General features: G+C 34.7%; 2 protein-coding genes across 2 annotated transcripts in view; both read right to left on the bottom strand.

Moving 5' to 3' along the window:
* The window catches only part of LOC125654447 (N-acyl-phosphatidylethanolamine-hydrolyzing phospholipase D-like), a 142,777-nt gene that overhangs the window by 69,476 nt on the left and 48,219 nt on the right, over nt 1–25,082 (bottom strand). The window lies entirely within an intron of this gene.
* LOC130048800 (fibrinogen-like protein A) lies at nt 1,611–13,959 on the bottom strand. The gene is made up of 5 exons (XM_056145859.1): nt 13,659–13,959; nt 11,179–11,312; nt 6,450–6,534; nt 4,542–4,703; nt 1,611–1,855 (listed from the first exon to the last, which is right to left on the bottom strand). The coding sequence occupies exons 1-5, from the start codon at nt 13,957–13,959 to the stop codon at nt 1,611–1,613; spliced, it is 927 nt and encodes a 308-aa protein (XP_056001834.1).

Here is a 25,082-nt window from a genome sequence, read left to right as displayed (position 1 = left end):
GTACGAATGTTTATTTCATTAACTTTACAGAATTCGGGTTATGTTAAATTTTTGGTGTACGAAATAGGAGCAGGTATCAAAATAGGATGCCTATATGAGGAGTATTTGCTGGAATACAAACTGTTTATATACTAGCATTCAAGAACCGGATTATAAAAAAACGTAAACTGACCCAAACCAGGTTATACTCGTATAACTTGCCCCAGAATTAAAGTAATTCCTTATAATTTAATACAAAACACATAGATGCTAACCTTCGTTTATCAAAATGTACATAAACTCGGAAAAATATAAGTCAACTGAGCCGCGTAATGATTCACTTAGCAACAACGACACGAAGTGTGTAGTTGTAAAGGTCGCCATCTTTAATCTTAGTTCTACGGAGCCTAGCCTATTTATTAAAATATTGTTTCGAAGGTGAAGTTTTTCATGATAGAAAATATGGGTAGAATATACATGCAATGCGCATTTCGCTGCCCTTTGGGTTTAGAGATAGAGATATATTTTGAAGTCGCTCATCTCCGACAGACTGGGAAAATACAGGACATTGTATTGTTTAGCCCTACCCAAAATAAATTTTCGAACATCAGAATATGCAATAATTTGCGGCTTTTAACTCTGTGAAAACTTCTACTACATGAAAACTTACCCTTGTATGCAACGTTGTCGCTAATAGTAAATCGACACAAGAAAATGTGTAGGCAAGTGACAAATCGTGATCCACATGTCAATGTGACTGACGTCATGTGGTAAAATGTGACGTATGATCTTGTGTTTGCTTTGTTGAAAGGCGGATCAGCAATGAAACCCCCCTTTCCTAATGAGAAATGTATTTAAAATTGAACAGGACAATGCTTACTTGGTAAATCATTAATTCGATTATAGTATCTTTGTTTTAATCTATTTTAAAATTATTCGATCATCATACAGAGAAAGCTGATTTACGACAATGATTTACAACAGTGATTAGCGTACAAGTAAATGCTAATATTGACACGAGAAAACAACATGTGTATCCAACAGAAGAATCTTATTGTACACGTTGACATTATATTCCATAGAAGGCTGAAAACAGTGCTGCGATGTAAATTTAGAGAGATAGAAAAAAATAGTTTCGGCATATGGTTGTCAAGGGGGTGTTGTCCCCATAACAAACCAGGTTATATAAAAATAACTTGCGTTCCTCAATTGGAATTTGACCAATCAGAGACAAGAATACAATGAGAATTAAATTATTCAAAAATATATATATTTACAAGTATGTTCAAGCGTTTATCATGATTATTTAACAATACACCTCAGATATCCACGTGTTGATCAAAATGACAAATATGATATACAACTGTAGTATAATATGTTGATCATTTGTCAAAGTGTAATAACCAATGACTTATACTAACGACTTATACTAATAAATGAAATACAGTTATTCTACAAAAAGGGATACTGTTCACTACTCAATGAACAATTAGACTGTAAGAATGCCTGATTATTTCATTCATATCCATGAACCGTCCGTTACTATTCTCCCTTCATTATAGATAGATGATGTAAAATAAGTATATCCAGGATATGATTTCGCCATCTGTCAAATGCAGTATATATTGGTGTTAATTATTCGGTCTTATCTGCATTACGGTCTTTTTTAGCGCGTTGAGAGATTTCCAATGCCGCCAGAATGGGTATTTGACACCATACAAAGCAGACCCAACGTACTGTCCATTCAGGTTGGAGGCGTAACAGTCCCTGTACCACCAGGCTCCGTGACAGTATGTCGCACAGTTTTTATCCCAAATGTCGTTATCCTGATCCCATGTACTGAACTTATGCCCACTGTGCCAGCCCAAACTGTTTCCTTCAATAGAGTAGTGATAACTGTTATAAACATCAACTATCTCCTACAACAGAGTATTGATAACTGTTATAAACAGGAACTGTCTCTTAAAACAGAGTATTGGTAACTGTTATAAACATCAACAATGACAATCAATAAAAATAGCTAACATTACTTGATAATATATATTCTCATGTTCCCGAGGCCTGTATTGATGTTATTGATTACATTAAAACAACTTCTTGTTGTGAAACATCGAGTTTATTGTACAGTTCTTAAAATTCGATTAAAGGTGAAGATAAAAAACAACAATACATTTTTAAACTTTTATAAACAACACAAAATAGATAGTTGGGCAAACACGGACCTCTGGATATACTAGAGGTGGGATCAGGAGCCTAGGAGGAGTAAACATCCACTGTCGATCGGTCACACCCGTCGTGAGCCCTATATCTTGATCAAGTAAACGGTGTAATCCGTAGTCAAAATCAGGGTGTCATTAACGGCCTACCAATCGGTATGAAACACGTCAGACGGCATTTGACCCAATGATAGGTTGTATTGGCAAACTAGATCGTTATAATAAGCAAAGAAGTTGCAAAATGCTGACTTAACACGAGACTTTTGAAACCCCTGCACCATCAATGTGTTTGTCAGTAAACTGCCTTGATCCATAATTGAAAAACTAACATTTGTTTACTATGTTAAATTTCCCCTGGGGTGTTTGCTTTCCTAAACGATGTTGAATTTCGATCCAATATTTCATGCAAAAATGTAACACTTCTTCAACATACTCTACTGTAATCAATGTTCTTCTTAAAAAGTGGTGATATGTACACAACATGAGGTCCTTGGCAAATATCTTTGGTAAAATTTTACTTTATAAAACGTGTACCTGTGCGCTGAGTGGCTGTATGATAGAGTGAGGTATGCTGCAATCTATCACATGTTTACTGATGAAAGATGAAGATAACGAACAATGATCAATCTCATTACTCTTATAAGCAATGCACAATAGAGTTGGGCAAACACAAACCCCTGAATATACCAGAGGTGGGATCAGATACCTCAGAGGAGTGAGTGTTTCTGTCGACCGGTTATACCCGTCTGGAACACTATATCTTAATCAGGTAAATTTAGTTATCTGTATTCAAAATCAGTGTGACAAGAACAGCCTAACAATTGGCATGAGATATGTCAGACAGCATTTGACCTAATGATAGGTTGTATTGGGAAACTAGATCGTTATAACGACCATAGAATTTGCGAAATGCTGACTTTAAACGAGACTGTTGGAACCCCTGCACTATCAACTTGTTTGTCAGTAGCTTACCTCGATTCAAAAACTGACTATACGCAGAACAAGCTCTTACATATTGAATCATTACACAGAATTTAATTACTAAACTTTGTTTTCCTTGTTTGGGGAACATAATAAACAGACAGAAATATTTTAAAATGAAGTAATTGTTAAAAATATGTATCAAAATTTATAAACGATGTCAGAAACATAAAACACAAGCGTAAAAGCAAACAAAAAAGAATTGAAATAAACATAGAAACAAAAATGGTAAAATAAGATTGGAAAACCAGAAATATAGAAATGAATTAAATTGTAAAAGAAATAAAAATGTTAGAATCAAATTGTTAAAGCGAAAATGCTAAAATATAATCGTGACACTGTCATACCTATGTACTTCACACACAAAAAATTGCGGATTTAGCAATGACTCATTTCGAAACTTCAATGACAACAAGAAACATCCACTGATAGTCAAATTCCTTCCACCAATAAAACGTGGAACAGAATATGAAAAGGTGAAGATAACTAACAGTGATCAATCTCTTTATCTTTGAAAATCTACCTTACTTCTAGACGTCATTGAGGCAAAATGTTTGCATGATTAATGAGCGTTCAACCCTCTACCGAAATTATGAAATCCATAACGTCAGGGTAAAGGTAAAAGGATGTGCTTGCATTGGTCATGTATGAAGAGGTGAAGATATCGAACAGTGATCAATCCCATAGCTCCTTTCAGAAATAGACAATTAAAAGGGACAAACACGGACCCCTGGGTATCATATAGGTGGAATCAGGTGCCCAGGAGAAGTAAGCATTCTCTGCCAACCGCTCAGACCGCCCACGAGCCATGTATCTTGTTCAAGTAAACGGAGTAATCCATAGTCAAAATCAGTCTGTAAAGAATGACCTAACAATTGTCATAAAACGAATCAGACAGCATTTGATCCAATGATAGGTTGTATTGGCAACATAGATTGTTATAACGACCATAGATTTTGCGAAATGCTGACTTTTAACGAGACTGTTGAAACTCCTGCACTATCATTGTCAGTGGCCTGACTCATTTATAAACAATGAAATAAAAATCCTCTTTACTCCTGGATATCAAACATACAAACTGTCCATTGATATTAACCAATGTGAGATTTGTGTCATCTAAGCTCAGGTCTAAATATCATATCTTGAGAATGCAATATATTTAGAATTCCTGGAAATCGCGCAAACAAATATTTAAAGCTCGTCTTTCGAAAAATGAAAGCATCGAACATGTGTATTTTCATTTACTATTAGGGCCCATGAACCGCTTGCATGTTTTGTATGTTAAGTTTATTCTGTATGATATTTAGGGTGTGATCTGAATGGGTTTTGTTTTATGATAAGTTGGGATAAGTAAAACACTCATACCCGCTGTTCCTGAATGCCCCGACACTGTTAGCAGGTATTTACTGCTCTCGTCTCCAATTTGAAATGCGGAGTACAGGGTATACGCTTTTTCATCATCAAAACTCCAAAGATCCACTAGTAGTTCCTGATTTGTCTTTGTTAAAGAGTGAATTGCATCGTTTCCTGTTTAGTAAGAAGTAAGGAAAGAATATTGGTACAAGGAAAACATATATTATGTATATTCAGTTTGCTATAGATACATGCAAACTAATTTTTTACAGAAATAAAATATTTTTTTTTTATATTTTCTTTTAGAATTTTAGTGCATCCTGGATTACAAGCTTTGAGAAAGTACCCGCTACAATGTCCATAATTAGTATTGAGCATATACTGATGACGGATTCATACAAGCAAGCGTCATTTGAAATCATCTATCAATACTAAGCAGTCAATGGTTAGTATGAAACATCATTAGTTTTTCCAAAGTAAAACATATACGAAGTGCATCGGAAATCTACCAGCAAGAACCGGAGGTGCAAGCATATTTTTTTTTAATTCATACCTACTGATCTCATTAGGTTTATATGCTTTTGGTTCATTTTCACCAAAAGCTCAAGTGGGTTTTTCTTATCACCTGTTGGCCTTCTCCCTGTAAACTCTACCTATTTCTGACTCCTCCTCTAGAACCACTTTTCAACAGATATGTCATAAAGAATCATTGGATGAAGAGAATTCAAAATTGTTCAATGGAAGAGTCTATCCTTTCCAAAGGGCAGATAATTACGAAATTGTGAAAATATGGTGACGTTATTTAAAGATATTCTTAAGAACTACTGGATCAGGAAAGAAATCGTATTTGAAAGCTTCTATTAAGAGTGCAGATTAAATTCTGTACCAATCATGACTTCCAGGAGATGATATTGTTCACAATAGGGAATCAATTTTTTAAATGTGGTTAGAGAGAAACATCTTTCAATTTGTATTTTTCAAGAACAGCAGGACCTTAATTGGTCATACTAATATGCAGGGAAATGTAAATACAAGTTTGATCAAATCGTGGACGGGGTAGAATGGGGCCGAAATATGGAATCAAAGATTTATATTGGTATATACAATCATGGGAGAAATTTGGACATACATATTTTAACAGTAACAGGACCATGATTAGACCTATTATAACCTCGGGTAGAGCAGTTAACTGTGTTCAAATTGTGGTTCCAGTATGTTGAATCGGGCCACAATGAGGGTAGAGGTTTTGCATGGGGACATATTTAATGTACTTGAAAAGCACTTTGAAATGGTGAATATAACGAGCATTGATAGATATCTTCAATCCTATACAGAATTGATATCATGACAAACACGGACCCCTGGATACGCTAGATGGGGAATCAGACACCAATGAGGAGTAAGCATCCCAATTCCGCGGTCACATCCGCGGTGACCCCCATATCTTGATCGGTTAAATGAAGGAATCCGTAGTAAAACTTAGTATGCAATTCAGGTTTAACATTAAGTGTAAAGCATGTCAGACAGCATTGGACCTAATGATGGATTGTATTTGTAAGTTAGATAATAGAACCATAGAATTTGCGAAATCCTGAATGGCAATGAGACTGTTTATACATAAACCGTGGAATGTAATCGCATCCCTCTTTCCTGATCTCCACAATATCTCACTTTCATCGGGACATTTCCTTCATGCAATCTTACTTAATAATGTATAGAGGAACACATATTTACGTATGTCATACTACATATATATAATAGAGTCAAACTTTGGAAGATTCCATTTTCCTTATATTGCAAGAATATATAGATTTACTTAATTACCATGTTAACATTGCTGGCGACATTGCTCTAATTATTAATATCAAACTGTCTATCCCAATCGTTCTACATGAATAGTAATCCTACCAATCTAGTAGTTTTTGGATGGGTCTCCAAATCCTTTCTTGTAATCTGCCCAAGTCCTATAAAAGTCCGTTGAATTATCCTGTCGTTTTTGGATAACCTACAAAATATATAACCTACACATTTCATATTCTGTGAGTTAAGGTAAGGTTTGCAACAACAGAGATACAACTCTTGATATACCTCAGTGCAATTCGCGCTATATGAAGTCACAATGAAAAAAGTGTCACGACATAGTTGTATCGTGGGAAAATGTCATGATATTTACTTGTTATCTACTACAGCTGTCAAGTGTTAAGCGGTGTATGTGTAAATCTCCATGACAAAATATTGATAATGCGTCTGAAATGATCATTCAAAAATTATTCTCTTTGATATTATAAAGGTCGAAAAAAATTATATAGATCTATAGTATGCGCAACGGTAATTTTAATTTTATGTTGTGACCTTGAAATCGCCCATAATGGGCATCGACATTTGGAATACAAATAGAAAGTTGGTTGTTTGTAAACAACGGCCTGCCTCTGGTAAAAGGTGATGATCGGTACCGCTTGCTGAAATTTTGTGCGAAACAATTATATGGTCACATTTAATCTCTGCGAATCTTGCTAGGGAAAGTAGGATTTATTTTGATGCTGTTATAATCGATCATTGTTTGTGAATAGTATCCTCAGATTTGACGAGATGGTTCATTGGTTAGAGCGTGCACTGTGTGAGGTCTCGGGTTCGAGTTCAGCACGTGCCATGACTGCATCCGTCCTCAGAAGAAAAGGGAATGACTGCTCTTTTACCTTACGCTCGTGATTGCAGTTCTTTCGAATGATACTTTATTTATAAATGGGGGTCCTGTGTTGCGGCAGGCGTTGGCACATTAAAGAATCCTCACTGTTACGACCCTCTGTGCTATACATAGGTATGAATTAGTGATACTACACCTAGGCCTGGCGATGTATCAATATGAGGGAAATATTTCCGATGGGACGAAAAAAAAATACATATATAATGCGCATGTATAAAGGATGTGACGTTACAATCACTGAGTTAGATAAGCAGATGTGACATCCCAAATGTCTTAAGAGTACGTTCCCGGGCCTTATAGTACATGGTTAATGGCTCATTGAAAGCCCGCGTTTTCTCTAGAGAATCTATACAGGAAACAATATAAAATTGTGCAATAATACCACTCACAATTTGACATCTATTCTGATTCTCCTTGATATGGATTCACACAACGTAATGTTAAGAATTGTGATTTTATCAGATTTCAAGCCTTCCACAATGCAACACAAAAACTCTGTGGTTTGTCTCAGTCTTAGCATTAAGCATTTAACCGATGGTATACAGTGTAGGCGAATTCCCAAACTCTGAGACCAATTGATTTTATTTCGAAGTGTCTTCTTTTTTTTTTACTTAAACAGTGAACTTTTGTTGAGGAGGTTTTTCTAAAGCCACAGTAAGTTGATACTTCGGAGAATGTATGGAATATAAAATAAGAAAGGTAATCGCCTCTATAAGGCGCTGACAAAATACAAAGATGATAGAACAGTGTATATCTGTACATACATCAGTCTGGTTTCCAGAAAACTATGTTGCGCGGGTATGTTAAGGCAGGTGATGCTCCATTTGTGCACGTAAACTGAATGATTTTAAAAAATATGTCCTACACAGAGAGCTACTTCCTTTGTTTATTTGAGAACATTTTGAATCATAAAAACATGACAAACATGCGCTTCCGTATGACGTCATTGCATGACTGTTATAAATAGATCACGGATGTACTTTAATAAAAAATGGAAAAATAGCACACTACCCCATGCAGGATTTAAATATTAGTCTAACTGGCAATAATGACGATAAAACACCCATAGTTTATCAGAATTACTGACATAATTTGGAGTCATGTCAATTTTTGAGAAGTGTATTTTCAATTTCTAGGTTGAAAGGGAATTAGGAAACTGAAAAGAAAAACTGGGGTTTCAATGCCTGTTGTTGAACGACAATGTTCTAAACATGCCATTTTTGCACTTCAGAATATATTCAATAAAACTTGATTTGTCTGATGGTGTCAACACAATATAAGCAACAGAAATCAATCATTACATAAAATAGATACATAATCAAGTTTTCTAACAATACAGATAAGAAAAGGTTATTACAATCAATAGAAGTAAAAAGAATTACCTTTTTGCACTTGATACACGAAAAAATTCATATTAAATTTGAGAGTTTAAAAAGACATATCAGCAGTAATGTCAATTTCTAAAATTTCACATAATTTCCAAGGCTTTGTCTTAAAATGAAACTAAAGAAAATGGGAGTTGGAGACCAAATTATTGGCGAAAATGTTGAATTTTTTATACATAATTTCGAGTAAATTAATTTAAACTCTTTTAAGAATCGGTGTTCCATTTCGAAAAATATATGAACCAAATTAATAAATTACAACATTTGATCTTGTTCCAAACCGTGGAAAACCCACCGGGAATTGAAGATATAGATATTGCATTGTATTAAATTTAGAGGGGGGCAACATCTTAATTTCTAATAGATGTAAAACGTATACGGTACCAATTTTGATGCACCAGATGCGCATTTCGACAAATAATGTCTCTTCAGTGATGCTCAAGGCGAAATTTTGGAAATTCGAAATATGTGATACTACAATTCTTGACAAATAAATATAAATATCCTGTTTGGACCAGAATTGTATTTTGTTTATGAAAATGCTAAATGCACCCTTCAAAAGTTGTACAATTGTGAAACAAAGTGACAAATCGCATAAATGAAATAATTCTTTTTATTCTGTTACTATGGAAACAGAACCCAGTGGGTGGTAATTCTTTTGCTTTCTTAAATGGTTATGTTCCAAATATTTTGTTTAAAATGATTTTTTTTTCTGACGTAGACTTTGTTTAGCTGCTCAATATGCATTTTTGTTGCCATGAAAACCAATTTAAATTTTCTTCACACTATAAAAACCGCTGGGTTTTTTTTTTTTTTTTTTTTTTTTTTTTTTTTTTTGGTTTTTTTTTTTTTTTTGTGTTTTGAAATAAAATGTCTTTACCAATTAGTATAACCTGAAAGATAATACTCTTTTTTTAATTCTTCCAGCTTTTAACCCCATAAGTTTGCCTTGTGTAGTTTTTATACCACTAGTATTCCCTTTTGTACAAAGATCCCGAAAATGTAAAACATCCCATCTGGTCTGAAAAACGACACGGGCAATTTTTTTTAAAAGACAATTTTTAAAGATAAATTCCTGCTGAACATAGTATATGCAATATGACTTTGTTCGCTGCATGTCAAAATGTCACAAACCTTACCTTAATCAAAAGTATGCAAAGTTTTTTTTTAGGTCGGTATGCATCAATGTAAAACTTATACGGTACCAATTTTGATGCACTAGATGCGCATTTCGACAATGCAAATAATAAAATAGGTATTACTTCTTATATTTATCGTATTGTAGAAAACATTAAGCTGTCATCACTTTGTACGAATTATCGTGTCTATATCCCAACATGCTGAAAGTCGTCCAAAATAGATGCTTTCTATATATTTTTTTCACTCTAGATGGGAGGCCAATATACATGTACATGTAGGACACTGATCACGTCATTGAAATGCACCATGTCAAAGGATCCACGTCATAATCACAATTGTCTTCTCTTTACTAGTTATTGCAGCACAGTTTATCAAACTAACCACCACATATAAAAGAATTCTCGCTATTCTATGAAACTTCTCTGTAGACAACATAATCAAAACATAATATATCTTAGTTCATAATTCAACTTAATCAGAACATACTATTGTGTAGTGCGCTTATGCTAGATAATGACATATATAATATTAAAAAAGTATCTAAATGTTCTCTCTTAACACGATATTTGGGAGAGTTCGATTGCACTGACGTAATAAACTGTTTGTTTCGAATTGTATAATTTGAAAGACTAGAATTCTTTAGACATTTGATTTATTTTTTGTACAAATATACTACATTTTGTGATATAATTACATTAGATATTACATTACTGGGAGCTGGACTTAATGAGTAATTAATGACTGCAGATATAACAGGCTTATTCTCGTCTGTGCATTCGTCTTCATTGCAGGTGGTAAATCCACATCGGACATTGTTTTGTGAACTTTGATTATGCGTAATGCTTGTTAGTTGTTTCCATTAAGATATCGTATTTTGAATGTTTGTATATAAATTCTTAAATCTTGATTTTTGCTGGACGTAAACGGGTGATTCCGATCCATAACAATATTATGTTTAACTTTAAAATTCAACACAGTTTGAACACATTGCGTTTAATTTACAAATCTGTTATAAACCCCTGTGTTTTGATACAATCAATTTTCCCGCCTAATTGCACTTTCCCATAAAGTTTCTTTGTGGAGGATTGAAGTTTTCAGTTTTCTAAAACTATTGATCACCTGTTATAGTGTCTGCTACCGCCATGTACCTGTGACCTACCCGACTATTCGCATTCGAATCTACAGTGCATGTAAAGCAAACCATCATTCAAGTTATCATGCTATTGGTAGAATTACTCTATTTTTATATTTTTTTCAATATCCATTACAAAATATTTTGATTTATAGAACGATGCTATACAACGGGTAATGTTTGATGCAGAGCTTGACATATCTAACAAAGACTACATAAAACCACAGAGTTATATTCACTTTCTATGGCAATTCTTAGCGTTTAGGTTTCTGAATTCCTTGTACTCACCGTCCAGCCCCCTCCATCTGTAGTCATGTCACAGTACACTTCCTTTTTCTGATCACCGACATTAATCGAATATACCCCATCTTTTCCTCTCACTGTTGGTCTACGTTGTAAAATTTCCATACAACTTCGAGGCACTAAAAGAAAGACATGATCGGCTAATGATATAAGGTTGTGGTACTGATTAATGCACATTATGATATACGTATGTTGATGCGATCGTCTACTGATACAATTGTCTGTATAACATATAACACTGCGATGGTTTTGCAAGATTTGTCTAAAGACGAATTTTCCAGGCACGTAACATCGTTTTTCAAACACAACGGGTCACCGACAGAAGACGTTAACTTTAAAATCGCCTGGAAATGCTCGACAGAGGAACATAGATTTTACAAAACAAAAGGTATACCTACCCAAATTATTCGAAACGTTCTAAAAGAAAATAGGACGTTCTAAAAGAAAACAAAACTAGATAGAAAAGCAAACTATCATTACAACTAATCTACAAAAGCTGATAACAAACAAACGTCTATATATAAACTTATCGAGTGTACGAGGGCTGTTCGATATGTAATGTGTATTGTACCACAGCGCGATAACACTTTGCACGATTTAGTGGATGATGATAATCTTGAATAGCTCTATTCGATACCTTTCAAACGGTATAAACACGAACCTTCAGCTCGACATAGTTTTAAACTTATAGTCAGTTCAATAGACCCAGTCGTTGACCACTGTTGTAAAAATGGTTGGGAAACGTGTTAAGAATATCAAAGAAATTAGAGCTTATATAAAAGATTACACAAAACTTGGTCATTCGGTAATGCAGATGTTTTCTGAATTGAAGGAAGTTAATAGAACTGATAAGGTATCTTATGAGACAGTTAGTAGGTTGAGAAAGGAATTTCTGATTGGCCGATCTGTGATTGTAACAGGCAAGGCAAATGTCTCAGAAGTCAGGGAAATAATTGAAAGTGATGGTAGATAAACGATTCGTGATATTGCAGAAGCTGTTAACATATCGCTATCGCGGGTGTATTTCATTTTAGAGCGTATTTTGAAAGTACGAAAGATTTCTGACAGATGGATACCACATATATTGACAGATAACCAAAAACGGACACGAGTACAAACCGCTAAGCAATTTCTCAAAATGTTTCGCAAATTCAATCAAAGACAATTTGCAAACATTGTTACTGGTGACGAAACATGGGTTCACTATTTCGAACCAGTAAGAAAAAATGGAAACAAAATATGGCTGACTAAACAAGATAGAAGGACTGTAGTTGCCAAAAGAACCATAAGCACAAAGAAAGTTCTTTATTGCATATTCTTCTCATGTGATGGTATACCCGTACAAATTCCGGTGCCGAAGGGCAAAAGTGTTACTGGTCGGTATCACCGAGATGCTATACTAAAAAAGCTCAAGAAATATCATCATCAACGACGCACTGTGTCAGGATTTAGACATGTTCGTCTACTTCATGATAACGCTCCATCACATATATCTGAGCTTGTGAAGCAATTTTTGAATTTTGAGCAGGTTACCGTCTTGCCACACCCGCCATACTCTCCAGATCTAGCCCCATGAGACATTTTCCTATTTCTAAAACTTAAAAAGTTCTTATCTGGTCGTCATTACAAGTCCCGACAAGCCCTTGGCTCAGCCATCAGTCAGTGCATCAAAGGTCTACCTAAATCAGCGTACCGTGACGCATTTCAGAAATGGATTCAGATTGAAATTATGAATTTCAAACCGCGGAGAATACTTTGAAGGGATGTAATGTTCATTTCACTATTTGAGTCGAATGCTTTTGAGATATCGTACAATACACATTACATATAGAACAGCCCTCGTATTAGATAGATAGATGCCCAACTATCTATTTTGTATTGCTTATTGGAGTTATGATATAGATCACTGTTCGTTATCTTCACTTTTCAGAGAGAGAGAGAGAGAGAGAGAGAGAGAGAGAGAGAATTCATAAAGGAGTTGATATCGCATATTCAAAATGATAAAGATAAAATTGAGGAAAATATGCAATTCCAAAACTATATTTAGTTTTGGAGGATTTTGACATCGTTCCCCATGTGAATACAAATTGACTATCAATATTTCAATATATTTTGGAACTACATATTTTCTAAAAAGATAAAAACCCAATAAAACTTTATAAAAGCACTGGAAAGGCCATGACACTATCTTATGTTCAATCCTCGAATTTTCGACGCAATTCGCGTCTTTATCAAGGGACATATGTTACATAAACAAATATTACATACTACACTTTGCGGAAAAAAATAAAAGATATTAATAATCTACACCATTGATACACTAACAGACGTGAACTATAACCTCACTGTTTCGTCACCAGCGTATCTGTTAAAAATGCAAAATCATATGCAGTATATGCATGAGCACATTATGTAATTGCCTAGGGGAGTTCAGCTTCTAAAATGAGGGTTGTGAGACAACATACCTTCAGGATAAAAATTCCTCCATCCTGTTTCATTAATGATCATGTCTGCTGGGTCACTTGACTGATGGATACGGCACTTCTGTAGTTGGGGATTGAAGCCAAAACATGCGCAAAGTTCACCACACATAGTGGAACATTCAGTGAGGGATTCCGAATGATACATTGCCATGAGGCTGACATTTGACACTTTGTTGTCAAGCGAAGTTTCCACCGTGTAACGTTTGGGTCTTACAGCTGCTTTTGACAAAGTACACAAAATGATGCACAGAAAACAGCGAATGAATGTAGTGATGGCTTTCATTTTGTCAGTAAGAGATTCAGCACAATTATTACCACAATTCAAATTAAGTAACGATTAGTAAAACTCAGTCCATGACAGAAGTCCTTATTATATATCCGGTCTGACGTACAATCTATTTTATAAATGTACTATATATATATATATATATAGTTCCTTTATCAACGACTTCTAATACTGTTGCTTACTAGTCTCATTGCTTAATACGATACCCTGACGCCATAAGATATCAAACAAATGAGGATATTAATGGAACAGTTTAGGTTTCCGTTTCTGACACACAGTCAGAAATAATTCAACATCTTTAGTTTCATCCACCTGTGGTTTATATATCAATTAACAGTAGTATCAAGCATGCGCGGTTACTCTTCCTGTCATTCATTATCATAGTTAATATTCTTCCGATGCCGCGCATTTCCCAATAGACATGACAATCAATATGACGTGCATATTTTCATACATTTTGATATATTACAGTTTAGAATTTACAGACGGGGAAGCACTTTTACAATGTTTAATGTTTGTTGGACATTTCTGCAAATCGTAATGGCGAAACCATTCACTGTCACGTGATAGACAAATGGTCAATGGCTATACTACGATTTGGCAGCTTGTTCATCATCCTAAAACCAACATCAATTCGTTTTAGAGTTTCGTGGCATATTCTAGATATCCTTTATGATTTTGTAGTTTATACAAATTGACTTTTAGAGTAATATCGTCCATATCGCTGATGCAAAAAAAAACCATAATAAAAGTTCTTAATAATGTTCATTCTTAGTAATGTTCAAGTACAACATTTTTCCCAAAACAACATATTACTTCCTATTTCAGCTGCTTGAACAAGATTTTATAGATTTCTTGTCACAAATACTAGCATAATACTATCCATGCAATCTTGTTTCTAGCCAGGTGTATGTCAAAACCAACAATTATTTTAAATGTATGCATATGACATTGATATTTCACGGAAATAAAATGGAACAGAAACTGTTTGTAAATGATGGACCTCTCTCTCTCTCTCTCTCTCTCTCTCTCTCTCTCTCTCTCTTCCAAAATAAGATAACATATAACTCCCGTACCCTCTCTTCAATAATTTTTTAATAATTATGTGTTTTTTACGATTAAAAACATCCTCATTTGTTGAACAGAGCTATCAATTTAGATGTTGAAATTGTTTTATTTAAAACTTCTATAAATGTTCATGATATCAAATGTCGACAGATTGGTATATGCGGGGTAGAAAATGCTTGATGTGTATCAAATTACAAAGATCATTCACTGTCTTCTCATTTATCACTGCTTTAATTTTCTGTTAATTAAAAGGGTAAAGTAAGTTATTTTCATATGCAAAGTAACATATCTTGATTGCCCCCAACCCACTTGCTTGTGGTCGTAGTGAATGGTAACCATGGAAGCTTGAGTGAAGTGATAAAATTAAGGTTGGATATTTCCCGATTTAGGAACATGCATTTGGGTAAAATACTCTTTTTATGCTTACTTTGTGTTTGTAAAGAATTTTAGAAAACAATTTCTCACCCCGCAACTCCTCCCCATTTTCAAAAGAAAGATTATTCTTGTCCGAATGCTAACCTCACATATTTCTATGAACAAAAAAATATTTCAGAAACATGTATGCCCTCTAGGTGCAAATACACATGTATCACTTAATCGATAGAAGCTCCAAAACAATACAAGTTATCAAAAGAACAATATCGTCTTATGTCCTGAATGGATTGACCGTTGATCTTTGACTCTGTGACCTCGTAATCAATAGTGGTCAATAATTAAGCTATACCAGTATACCACATGTAAGGTCTGTCAAACAAAGGGTTCTCAAGATATCGAACAGACACGACTTGATCTATAGGCCGGCCGAAAAATGTATTTAAATGTCCTCTCTTTTGACAGTCGTTTTATGAATAGATTGACGGTCGCCATTTAAATTAGCAATACTTTACCCTGACACCTACCGGCTTCCGTGAAAATACAATGCTTAACACTAAATGAGTTCTAATATTATTTTTCAGACCTCCAAACCACCACTTCCAAATAGACCGAAAGAAATAAAATGTTGATCCAAATTATCGTACCAAGAACTATTTCATGAACGAAACATTTCAAATACCAATACAACAATGTGCATCAGTAATTACACAATTTATGTGTACACTATTCAATGTCATATAGCTTTTCAGGCTGTTAAGCCCTTTTCTTCTCTTGACTACACTTTTTGAATTTAGATTAGGTCCTCAATGTAAAATAGAGAGTTGGACAAACACGGACCCCTGGATATACCAGAGGTGGTGTCAGGTGCCTAGGAGGAGTAAGCATCTTCTGTCGGCCGGTCACATCCGTTGTGAGCCCTATAACTTGATCAGGTAAATGGAATTATCCGTAGTCATAACCAGTGTCCAACAGATGTCCAAACCATCTGTATGAAACACGTCAAACAACTTTTGACCCAATGACAGTTTCTATTGGCAAACTATATCGTTATAACCATCATATAATTTGCGAAATGCTGACTTTAAACGAAACTGTTGGAACCACTGCACCATCCGTTTGTTCCTTTGGAGTTTTCTCTTTCTATTTCAGTTCATCTCATCTTAGCTAAAAGCTCCAGTGAGCTTTCTTGATCAAAATTTGTCCGATGCATGTCGTCGTGATAAACCTTTCATATTTTATATTCTTTTCCAGAACCACTGGGTCGATTTAAAAACAAACTGGCATAAATAATTTTTGGGTAAAAGCAATTCAAGTTTGTTCAAAGGAATGGTCCATACCCTCCTCAAAGGGGATACAATCGCATAAAATGCAAACGTACGGTAGGGTCATCTAAAACCACTGAAGCAGAAACGTTCAATTTTACATGAATTGCTTCCTGGCATAGTACGGAATCAAGTTTATTAAAAGCATGCACCCAGGGTGAGATAGGGTCAAAATATGGGTCAAAGATTTGCATGTTAATATATATATAATGGGGAAATCTTTAAAATTCTTCTTCTCAAGAAGCACTGGACCACACCGGTTTAAATTTACATCAAAGCTTCATGACATAGAGTAAAGTTTAGTTTGTGTAAATTCTGGTCCCTGGGGGTAGGGTTGAACCACAATATTGGATCAAATGTTGTATGCTGATATGTAGGAAATACTTTTCAAATTCTCTCCTGAACAATTTAAGGTAGGGCTTTCACATTTAGAATATACATACATTACGGAAAGACCTTCCATGTGCTGCAATGACCTGTGCTATTGTGAAATGTACATGGGAGTTTGACCCGCTTTTGATAAAACTCCCTGACCTATTTAATATCTCTTGAAATATTCAAGCTTTCATATTTTGTATATGAATTTCTTAAGATAGGTTTGTAAGCAGTTCTAGTCCCAGACTGGTTTACTGCAGGGTGGGAAAATAACCTCGAATTCAAATAGTGATATAATACTTTATTATGGTTATCGCTTCACAAGAGGTGAAAGACTGAAATTAAATATAAACCACAAATAAATTCCTGCACAAAATATTCCTGATTTAGAAAAACACTGATTACTCATAATCTTGATATATCTCACCCAACTGACTTTTTGCAACAATATGAAATGACAGTTCAAACACAGGATAAAAGATTTTCTCACCGATGCATCGAACACGTGCTTGGTATTGCTAAATTATAAAAAGAATATGAAAAGTGAAGATAACAAACGAATAATTCCTATAAGGAATACAAAATAGAGAGTTGGGAAATCACGAATCCCTGAACATACCAGAGATTGGATCAGGTGCCTAGGAGTAGTAAGCATCCCCTGCCGACCGGTCACAGTTTCCCATATCATCAACAGTTTTTAAATCGAGGATGTCTACTGTTAAACACGTCCATGGTGTAGGGGTTCCAACAGTCTGGTTTAAAGTCAGCATTTCGCAAAATTATATGATCGTTATAACACTATAGTTTGCCAATACAACCTATCATGGGATCAAATGCTGTCTTACGTGTTTCATACCAAAAGGTTAGGCCGTTCTTGGCACACTGATTTTGACTACGGATACCTCCATTTTACCTGATCATGATATACGGCTCACGAGGGTGTGACCGGTTGACTGAGGATGCTTACTTCTCCAATATACCTGATCCAATTTCTCAGGTATATACAAGGGTCCGTGTTCGCCCAGATCTCTATTTTGTATTGTTCATCTTCATTTACCATATGCCATTGTAACCTTAGTCTTCTTCAGAGTAGAAAAACCTTATTAATCAGTATTGTTCAGGCATCTGTGTTACTTGTATGTGGATTCATTCTAATAATATTGTGATCATTTTGCAGCTAGCTTAAGACAACGAGATAGCATCAAATTTTCAGGGGAACAAATATTGTTAACATTATTTTTTTTTAAATCACAACGACTGAAAATTGGTAGGACCAAGGTGACTCACATGACGAATGTGGCCCATCATCATCTCGTTTGTTTTCTCATACCGAGCTAAAACTTGCTGTGTAGCTTTATTGTTGGTCACTTTAGATCATGTTGGAAATTTGATCCATTTCGACCTTTACTGCAGGAGTTTGTAGCTTTGTTTAAAATCTAATTCTATACTGAGATACATAATTCTCCGTCGAATGGGGACATTCTTATTATACAGAGTGTTTGTATGAGTGTTTAATATGTGCATATGACAAGCATTTTGGTTGTCTTCATAGCATGCGAAAGTTTACGTGGGCAGATTGTTGAATTTAGTCAACTTTGAGGAAATATCACATAGAGTGTACATGATTTGTGCGGGGAAAATAAAGATAACAAACAGTGATCCATCTCATCAATCCTGTAAAAATTACGTTTAACCCCTAGCAGAGTTTTCAATAGATGCTCTTCTTATTTCACAAAGAGTTTGTATGGGAATTGAAAATGAGCAAGGAGGAAGAATTTGATTTGCATCAATTCAAGGATGTTGAACTAGGTGGGCTTTGAGGAAACAGTTCAACGTTAGCGCATGGTTTACCCATTTAAGTCTTCTTACACATTTAAAGCTAATAGTTTTCTAAACAACTCTTGTGCATCTTGCAAGGATTTTGATTTTGAAGAGTTTTCTAATTTTCTTTTGTGTTTGAAAAAATGACATGTTGAGCTAAGACAATTTGAGGAAATATTATACAAACACATCTGTTGGTTTGTCTATCTGCCTTATTTCACAGTTTTAAGCTAATTCCGTATATTGATACGATGCAAAACCCATGTCAAAGGTTGCGTTTGGCTGATACTATCTTCAGTAAAGTTCTACAGCTCTATTAGCTTGTGGCGGGTGTGTTACATATCGTTTCTGTTATTCTTGTTCCAAATATTTTGCCCCTTAAATTTGTTCACTTGCATTTGAAGTGAAATATTAAAATAAATTCCATGCACTTCATATTATTAACAGAACGCTGCGTTTATCTCTTAATTCTTTAAATTGTTTTTGACTGATCAGAATTTCAATACAGAGGTCATCAGGAACGGCTTCAGTTCTTCACGGTTTAGATACCGAGTAAGTAGGGTAAATATTCCAGTGTTCTTTTTTGCTCTCATGAATAATATTTAAAGGTTTACTCAGTGTTTGAAAACTGACGGATCCGCATTAGCATTATAAGACCGCCATAGTGCTACCACACTAACCCTCGGATAAGGGGGAGTTGTGCTGAGTAGAATTTAAATGTAACAATGGATCATCAGAGTTGAAACTCTCTTCGTTGGATCAAATACCCAGGTAGCCTCGTTCAAACCCGAGTATGAAATAATTCTCCCTGTGAAAAGGAAAGCTTTGGTACGAAGAGCCACATTGCTTATCATGTTGTATTCTAAAGAAAATTCATGAGATGATCTAATTTTGAATTGGCATAGAGAGAAGACGGACACTGGTTTTGTCACATCCATTTTGCTAGATACAATCCAGTTATAAGCAAGTAAACAGTGGTGGATTCTAAAGTTTATATGTAATAAGCAAAGTAGAATTTGGCTGTGGTGATTATGAACTCTTTGTTGACGATTCCGTGAAGCAAATTGCAGCAAATAAAAAAAATATTTAGCTGATATAGAGATCATAAAATAAGAGCATTTAATGCATCTATGTAGTTTCTTGCATCACTTCGCGATATCGTGGGACTACTAAGACAGGAAACACTAATTAATGTAATTGTCTAATGGTAATTCTCATCTCAGTTTCTTTCCTGTCTACTTGCAAAGGTATTTGAAACGAGCCCATCCATTCTTTTATTGGAGTTCATAAACAATTCAGAGGTTCTAATCTTTTACCCACCGTTCTTTGAATCCATGGGGAAATATCATGTAATATACCGAAAGTCAAAATTTGAAAAATGCAGCATTTGAAAAATGTGTATTTTGAATGACATGAATTGGTTGTGACCTGGAGCATCCGGAGGCAAGAACATTAAATGATTATTTTGAAACAATTGATCAATTTGAAACAATTGATCATCTTATGGGACGACTTGAAATGCTCTGGATTGCGTTTTATTAATTCATTTTAAATCTGAAACAAAGGGATACTTTTCCGCACGGGAAAATATAGTATAGTTACTTACAATTGATGACGTGTTTATATGAGGGAAATATTTGCGTGTATGGTGGTCAGCATAAACGCAAAATATGAAATGTGAGGCCGAATCAACGGTCTCCGGAAACCAGTATAAAAAGAGCAAATACAAATTAGAGTTGCGCACTAGTTTTTTTATTCATATTAGATGTTTCATTATAGCCAAATCACACTGTGGTATAACGGTACAGACAAACGATCTCTACTAACAAGACTTTTGATTAAAACTTCAAATAAGTCACTTACATTCCTTACAGTTGAGAGATGACTTTTAGTTCGAAAAGCATAAACATTTCGTAATGTATTTCATAAACCAAAAAAGTAACCAAGTAAAATGCAAATTGCAAAACTTTTATTATAGTTGTCTCGCTAGCGTCATTAAAAATTAATCGTCTAAAGGAAGATAACATCTTTGTCACGCTGTATGTGAGGGAGACATATTGAATTGTCTCCCTTCAAGTGACCAGCCCTCGACCAATGACATTGGATGTATTATTCATAAGTGAAACAGAGTTTATTGTACAAGTAGTCAAATTTAAAAGTTATATGAATCTCCACGATATTAAATGTCGACAGATCGATGTATGTACACGAGAACAATCTACCAAAGTACCATTTACTGTTATTTTTTTAAAAATCACAATACCTCAATAACGGCGGGGGAAAGGCGACTCACATGAGCATTGTGGAACATGGGCCTCTTCTTTCTTTCTCATATCAAGTTGAAACTTGCTATGCACCTTCATTGTGGGTCACTTTGCAAATTGCAAATTTGGACCACTTTGATCTCCTTTATTCATTTGAAAATCAACGTTATATGGAGTCACATAATTGTCGATCGAGCAAGGACATTGTTATTATACAAAGTTTTGTATGGGTATTGAAAATGTGCATATAGCAAGCATTTTGGGTTATTTTCCAAATGTTGAGAGAATTATACTGGCAGGTTGTTGAATTTAATCAGCTTTGAGGAAATATCACATAGAGATTACATGATTTGTGCGTGAAAAAACGAAGATAAGCAGTGATCCATTTCATCAACCCTGTCTAACTCCTACTAGAGTTTTTGAAGGATGGTTTTTTTTTTCTTACATAAACTTTGAATGGGTATTGACAATTTGCATGGAGGAGGAATCTGTGTCATTTTTTGAGAAAATTCTAGGATGTTGAACTCCGTGAGCTTTAACTGAGGAATTATTATAAAGCTATGGCATAGTTTATCCATTTAACTCTTCTTATTCATTTATAGTTGATGATTTTATAAACAACTTAAAGTTGTGCATATTTCGAGGACTTTGATTTTGAAGAATTTTATAATTTTCTTTCATGTTAGAAAAAATTAGAAGTTGTTGATCGTAGACAATTTTGAGGAAATGGTTCACAAACACATATATTGATTTGTCTATGTATCTGATGTAAAACTTATATGGTACCAATTGTGATGCACCAGATGCGCATTTTGACATATAATGTCTCTTCAGTGATGCTCAAGCCGAAATTTTGGAAATTCAAAATAACAATAAACTTGTAAGAGATAGAAGGAAAACTAGAGTGCCAAAATCTGGAGCCAAATTCGTCCAAGGATAGAGCTATGCATGAGGGAAATAATCCTTAATTTTGAAATGAATTTCTAATTTTTATCCCAGCAATTAAATATACATCCGTATTTTCAAACTAGTAACGAAGTACTTAGTTACTGGGCTGTAGAGACCCTCGGGGACTAACAGTCCACCAGCAGGGGCCTCGACCCAGGGGTTGTAATATAAAACTTATACGGTACCAATTTTGATGCACCAGATGCGCGTTTTGACAAATAGTGTATCTTTAGTGATGCTCAAGCCGAGATATCATGGTTTTTCACCGAAGTCGTTTTATTCTAATAGAAATGGTTTTTCACCGAAGTGCTTTTATTCTTATAGATAATAGATATTTAAAAAAAAATCTAAGTATTAAAATAAGATGCAAAAGAAAGTATATCGGAGGTTGATTATGACTGATACTACCTTCGGTGAAGTTTTACAACTCAGGACTTAAGAAAACACCCTAAATAAGCTTGTGACGGGAGTGTTATATACCATTTTCGGAACTCTTCTTCCAAATATTTAGCCACACTGATTTCCTTACTTGCATGTGAACCGAAATATATGTCCACGTGATATCATTGACAAAACAATGTAATTATATCTTAAATCAAAGTTTTGACACCTGTTCGAGTTTTACATGACTGAACAGACCTTTTATACAAATGCCATCATCGAATCCTTTGGTTCGCACCTGAGTACGTACGTGGGGTGAATATCCTAATGTTCTCTCTTACTTCTTTGTGTAATACTCCAGCCAATTACATTTGCCTAACTTTCTATATAACTCCTATAAGGCATACAACATAGAAAGTTAATGAAAATCAGTGTGCCAAGAACGGCCTAACAACCGGCATAAAACACGTCACACCGCATTTGACACAATGATAGATTGTAATGGCAAACTAGATCGTTAGAAAGACCATAGCATTTGCGAAATGCTGACTTTAAACGGTACTGTTGGGACCCCTGCACCATAACCTGTTTGTCAGTACCCAACTTCAATTTAAAAACTGACCATTAGCAGGACAAGTTTTTGCGTATCGAATCCTCAAATGTAATATGCAAGAGAAGAATTTAGTTTGATATTTGTAGACGGTTTTTTGTTGGCTCCATACAGAGAATTACAGACTTGCAGTAAATAAAAAATAATATTTAGTTGACATAGATATCATAGAAAAAGAGCAAGTGATATATCAACGTATTTTCTGGAATCATTTTCGCGGAATCGTGGGACTGCCATGAAAGGAAACACTATTTAATATGATTATCAAATGGTAAATGGTACGTTGTCTCTGGTATCACTTTCATGTTCACGATATCCTGAGACTGCCAGGTAAGAAAACAATAATCAATGCATGTATGTTTAATGGTAGAATAACATTTATCATCTCAGTTTCGTTCTTGTGCATTTGTAAAGGTACTTCAAATGAAACTATTCATTTCTTTATTGGAGTTTATTAACAATTCAGAGGTTCTAATCTTTTACACAACTGTTCTCGGAATCCATGGGGAAATATTGTGTAGCATACTAAAAGTCGAAAATTTAAAATGCAACCTTTGATAAACGAGTATTTTAAATTATATCAATTGTTCGTGTTTTGGAGGATCCAGGGACTGTGAATAACCAATGATTAATCGCCTTCCGGAACGATTTGAAATACTCTGAATCGCGTTTTATTTCATTTTAAAACTAAAACAAAGAATCAGTTTCTCCTCAAAGGAAAATACAGCATAAAATTATTTACAGCTGATAATGTGTTCATATGAAAATATATAGTGTTTATATGTGAAACATTTAAATAGCATCTTTTTCACTGTTATTGATGGTAAGTTACACCTAAAGGAATACTTAAAAGGAGCAGGAAGATTTTGCCAAAATTATTGAGCATGAGGTACAGTTTTCACCAAAATCAGCCTTGTTAAGAAAATTCACCAACATTCCTAAACCTGGTATTTGAGAGTATGCCATTTATGACCATTGTTATTTTTTATCTTCAATAACAATTGTAATAACGTTGGGCACGCTATTGGTGTCAATTGTAGTAACGTCAAAATGACGTTAAAAATACAACGTCAGAACATCGATATATTATAACCTACGTTAAACTAGGTTTTGATGAAAGAAAAATATAAAATTGATATACCAGGGGTTTGACAGTTGAGGCTAAAGCAGCATGAAACTAATTAAATATTTTTCCTTAAAAAATTGCTAAACTTGTGAATTAATCACAATTAGTCTATATTTCCTCCGTGATTTCCATGAACTATTCGATTTTAAACCAAAAAGAATATATTATCACCACATTCTAAAAGAAAAGTCCATAATGAACTTGATGTTTTCTTTCATCTTGTGATTTTCAGTAATTTGTCATGCCATAATTGTTAATGAAATGGAAATGATTACAATCAAAAGTAATACGGTAGTTAGAATTATGTGATTTGTTACATATGCGTGCGTGATTAAACACAAATCATCTTCCAACTTCTCGGGCTGCCTTCGAAAAACGATGCTACATGTATGTGCCGGCATTGAAAAACGATGCTACATGTATGTGTCGGCATTGAATAAATATTTTCTACGAACAACTCCGTCTCCGGACTTGAATGATGCTCTCCACTTGTCTATTTCTTATGATTAGCACGAATGAAAATTTTTCATGCAGCTTGATATCATGGACCTTGAAAAAACAACTACCCGGCCCATTCCTAAAACAACAGACCAATTAGGATGTAATTTTTAGAAGCTAGTTCGAGGAGAGAATGATACTCATTTTTATTTTTATCAACATCGGTATCATTTGCATTCTATTCAGGTGATATTCCATCAGGTAAGGAATGGACTGGCGAGCCATACTCTTATAGCGCATTCGGCCACATCACCTTCCATACACTTTCTCCTTTCTTTGTAAACCTGTTGTTTCTTTTCCATCGCTCCCGTTCGCGCTGTTTTCGTTCCCGT

This window comes from Ostrea edulis, chromosome 7 (assembly GCF_947568905.1).
Source record: "Ostrea edulis chromosome 7, xbOstEdul1.1, whole genome shotgun sequence".
NCBI classification, from domain to species: Eukaryota; Metazoa; Mollusca; class Bivalvia; order Ostreida; family Ostreidae; genus Ostrea; species Ostrea edulis.
Note: the sequence above shows the minus strand (reverse complement) of the source record. Positions and strands in the feature narration are given on the sequence as shown.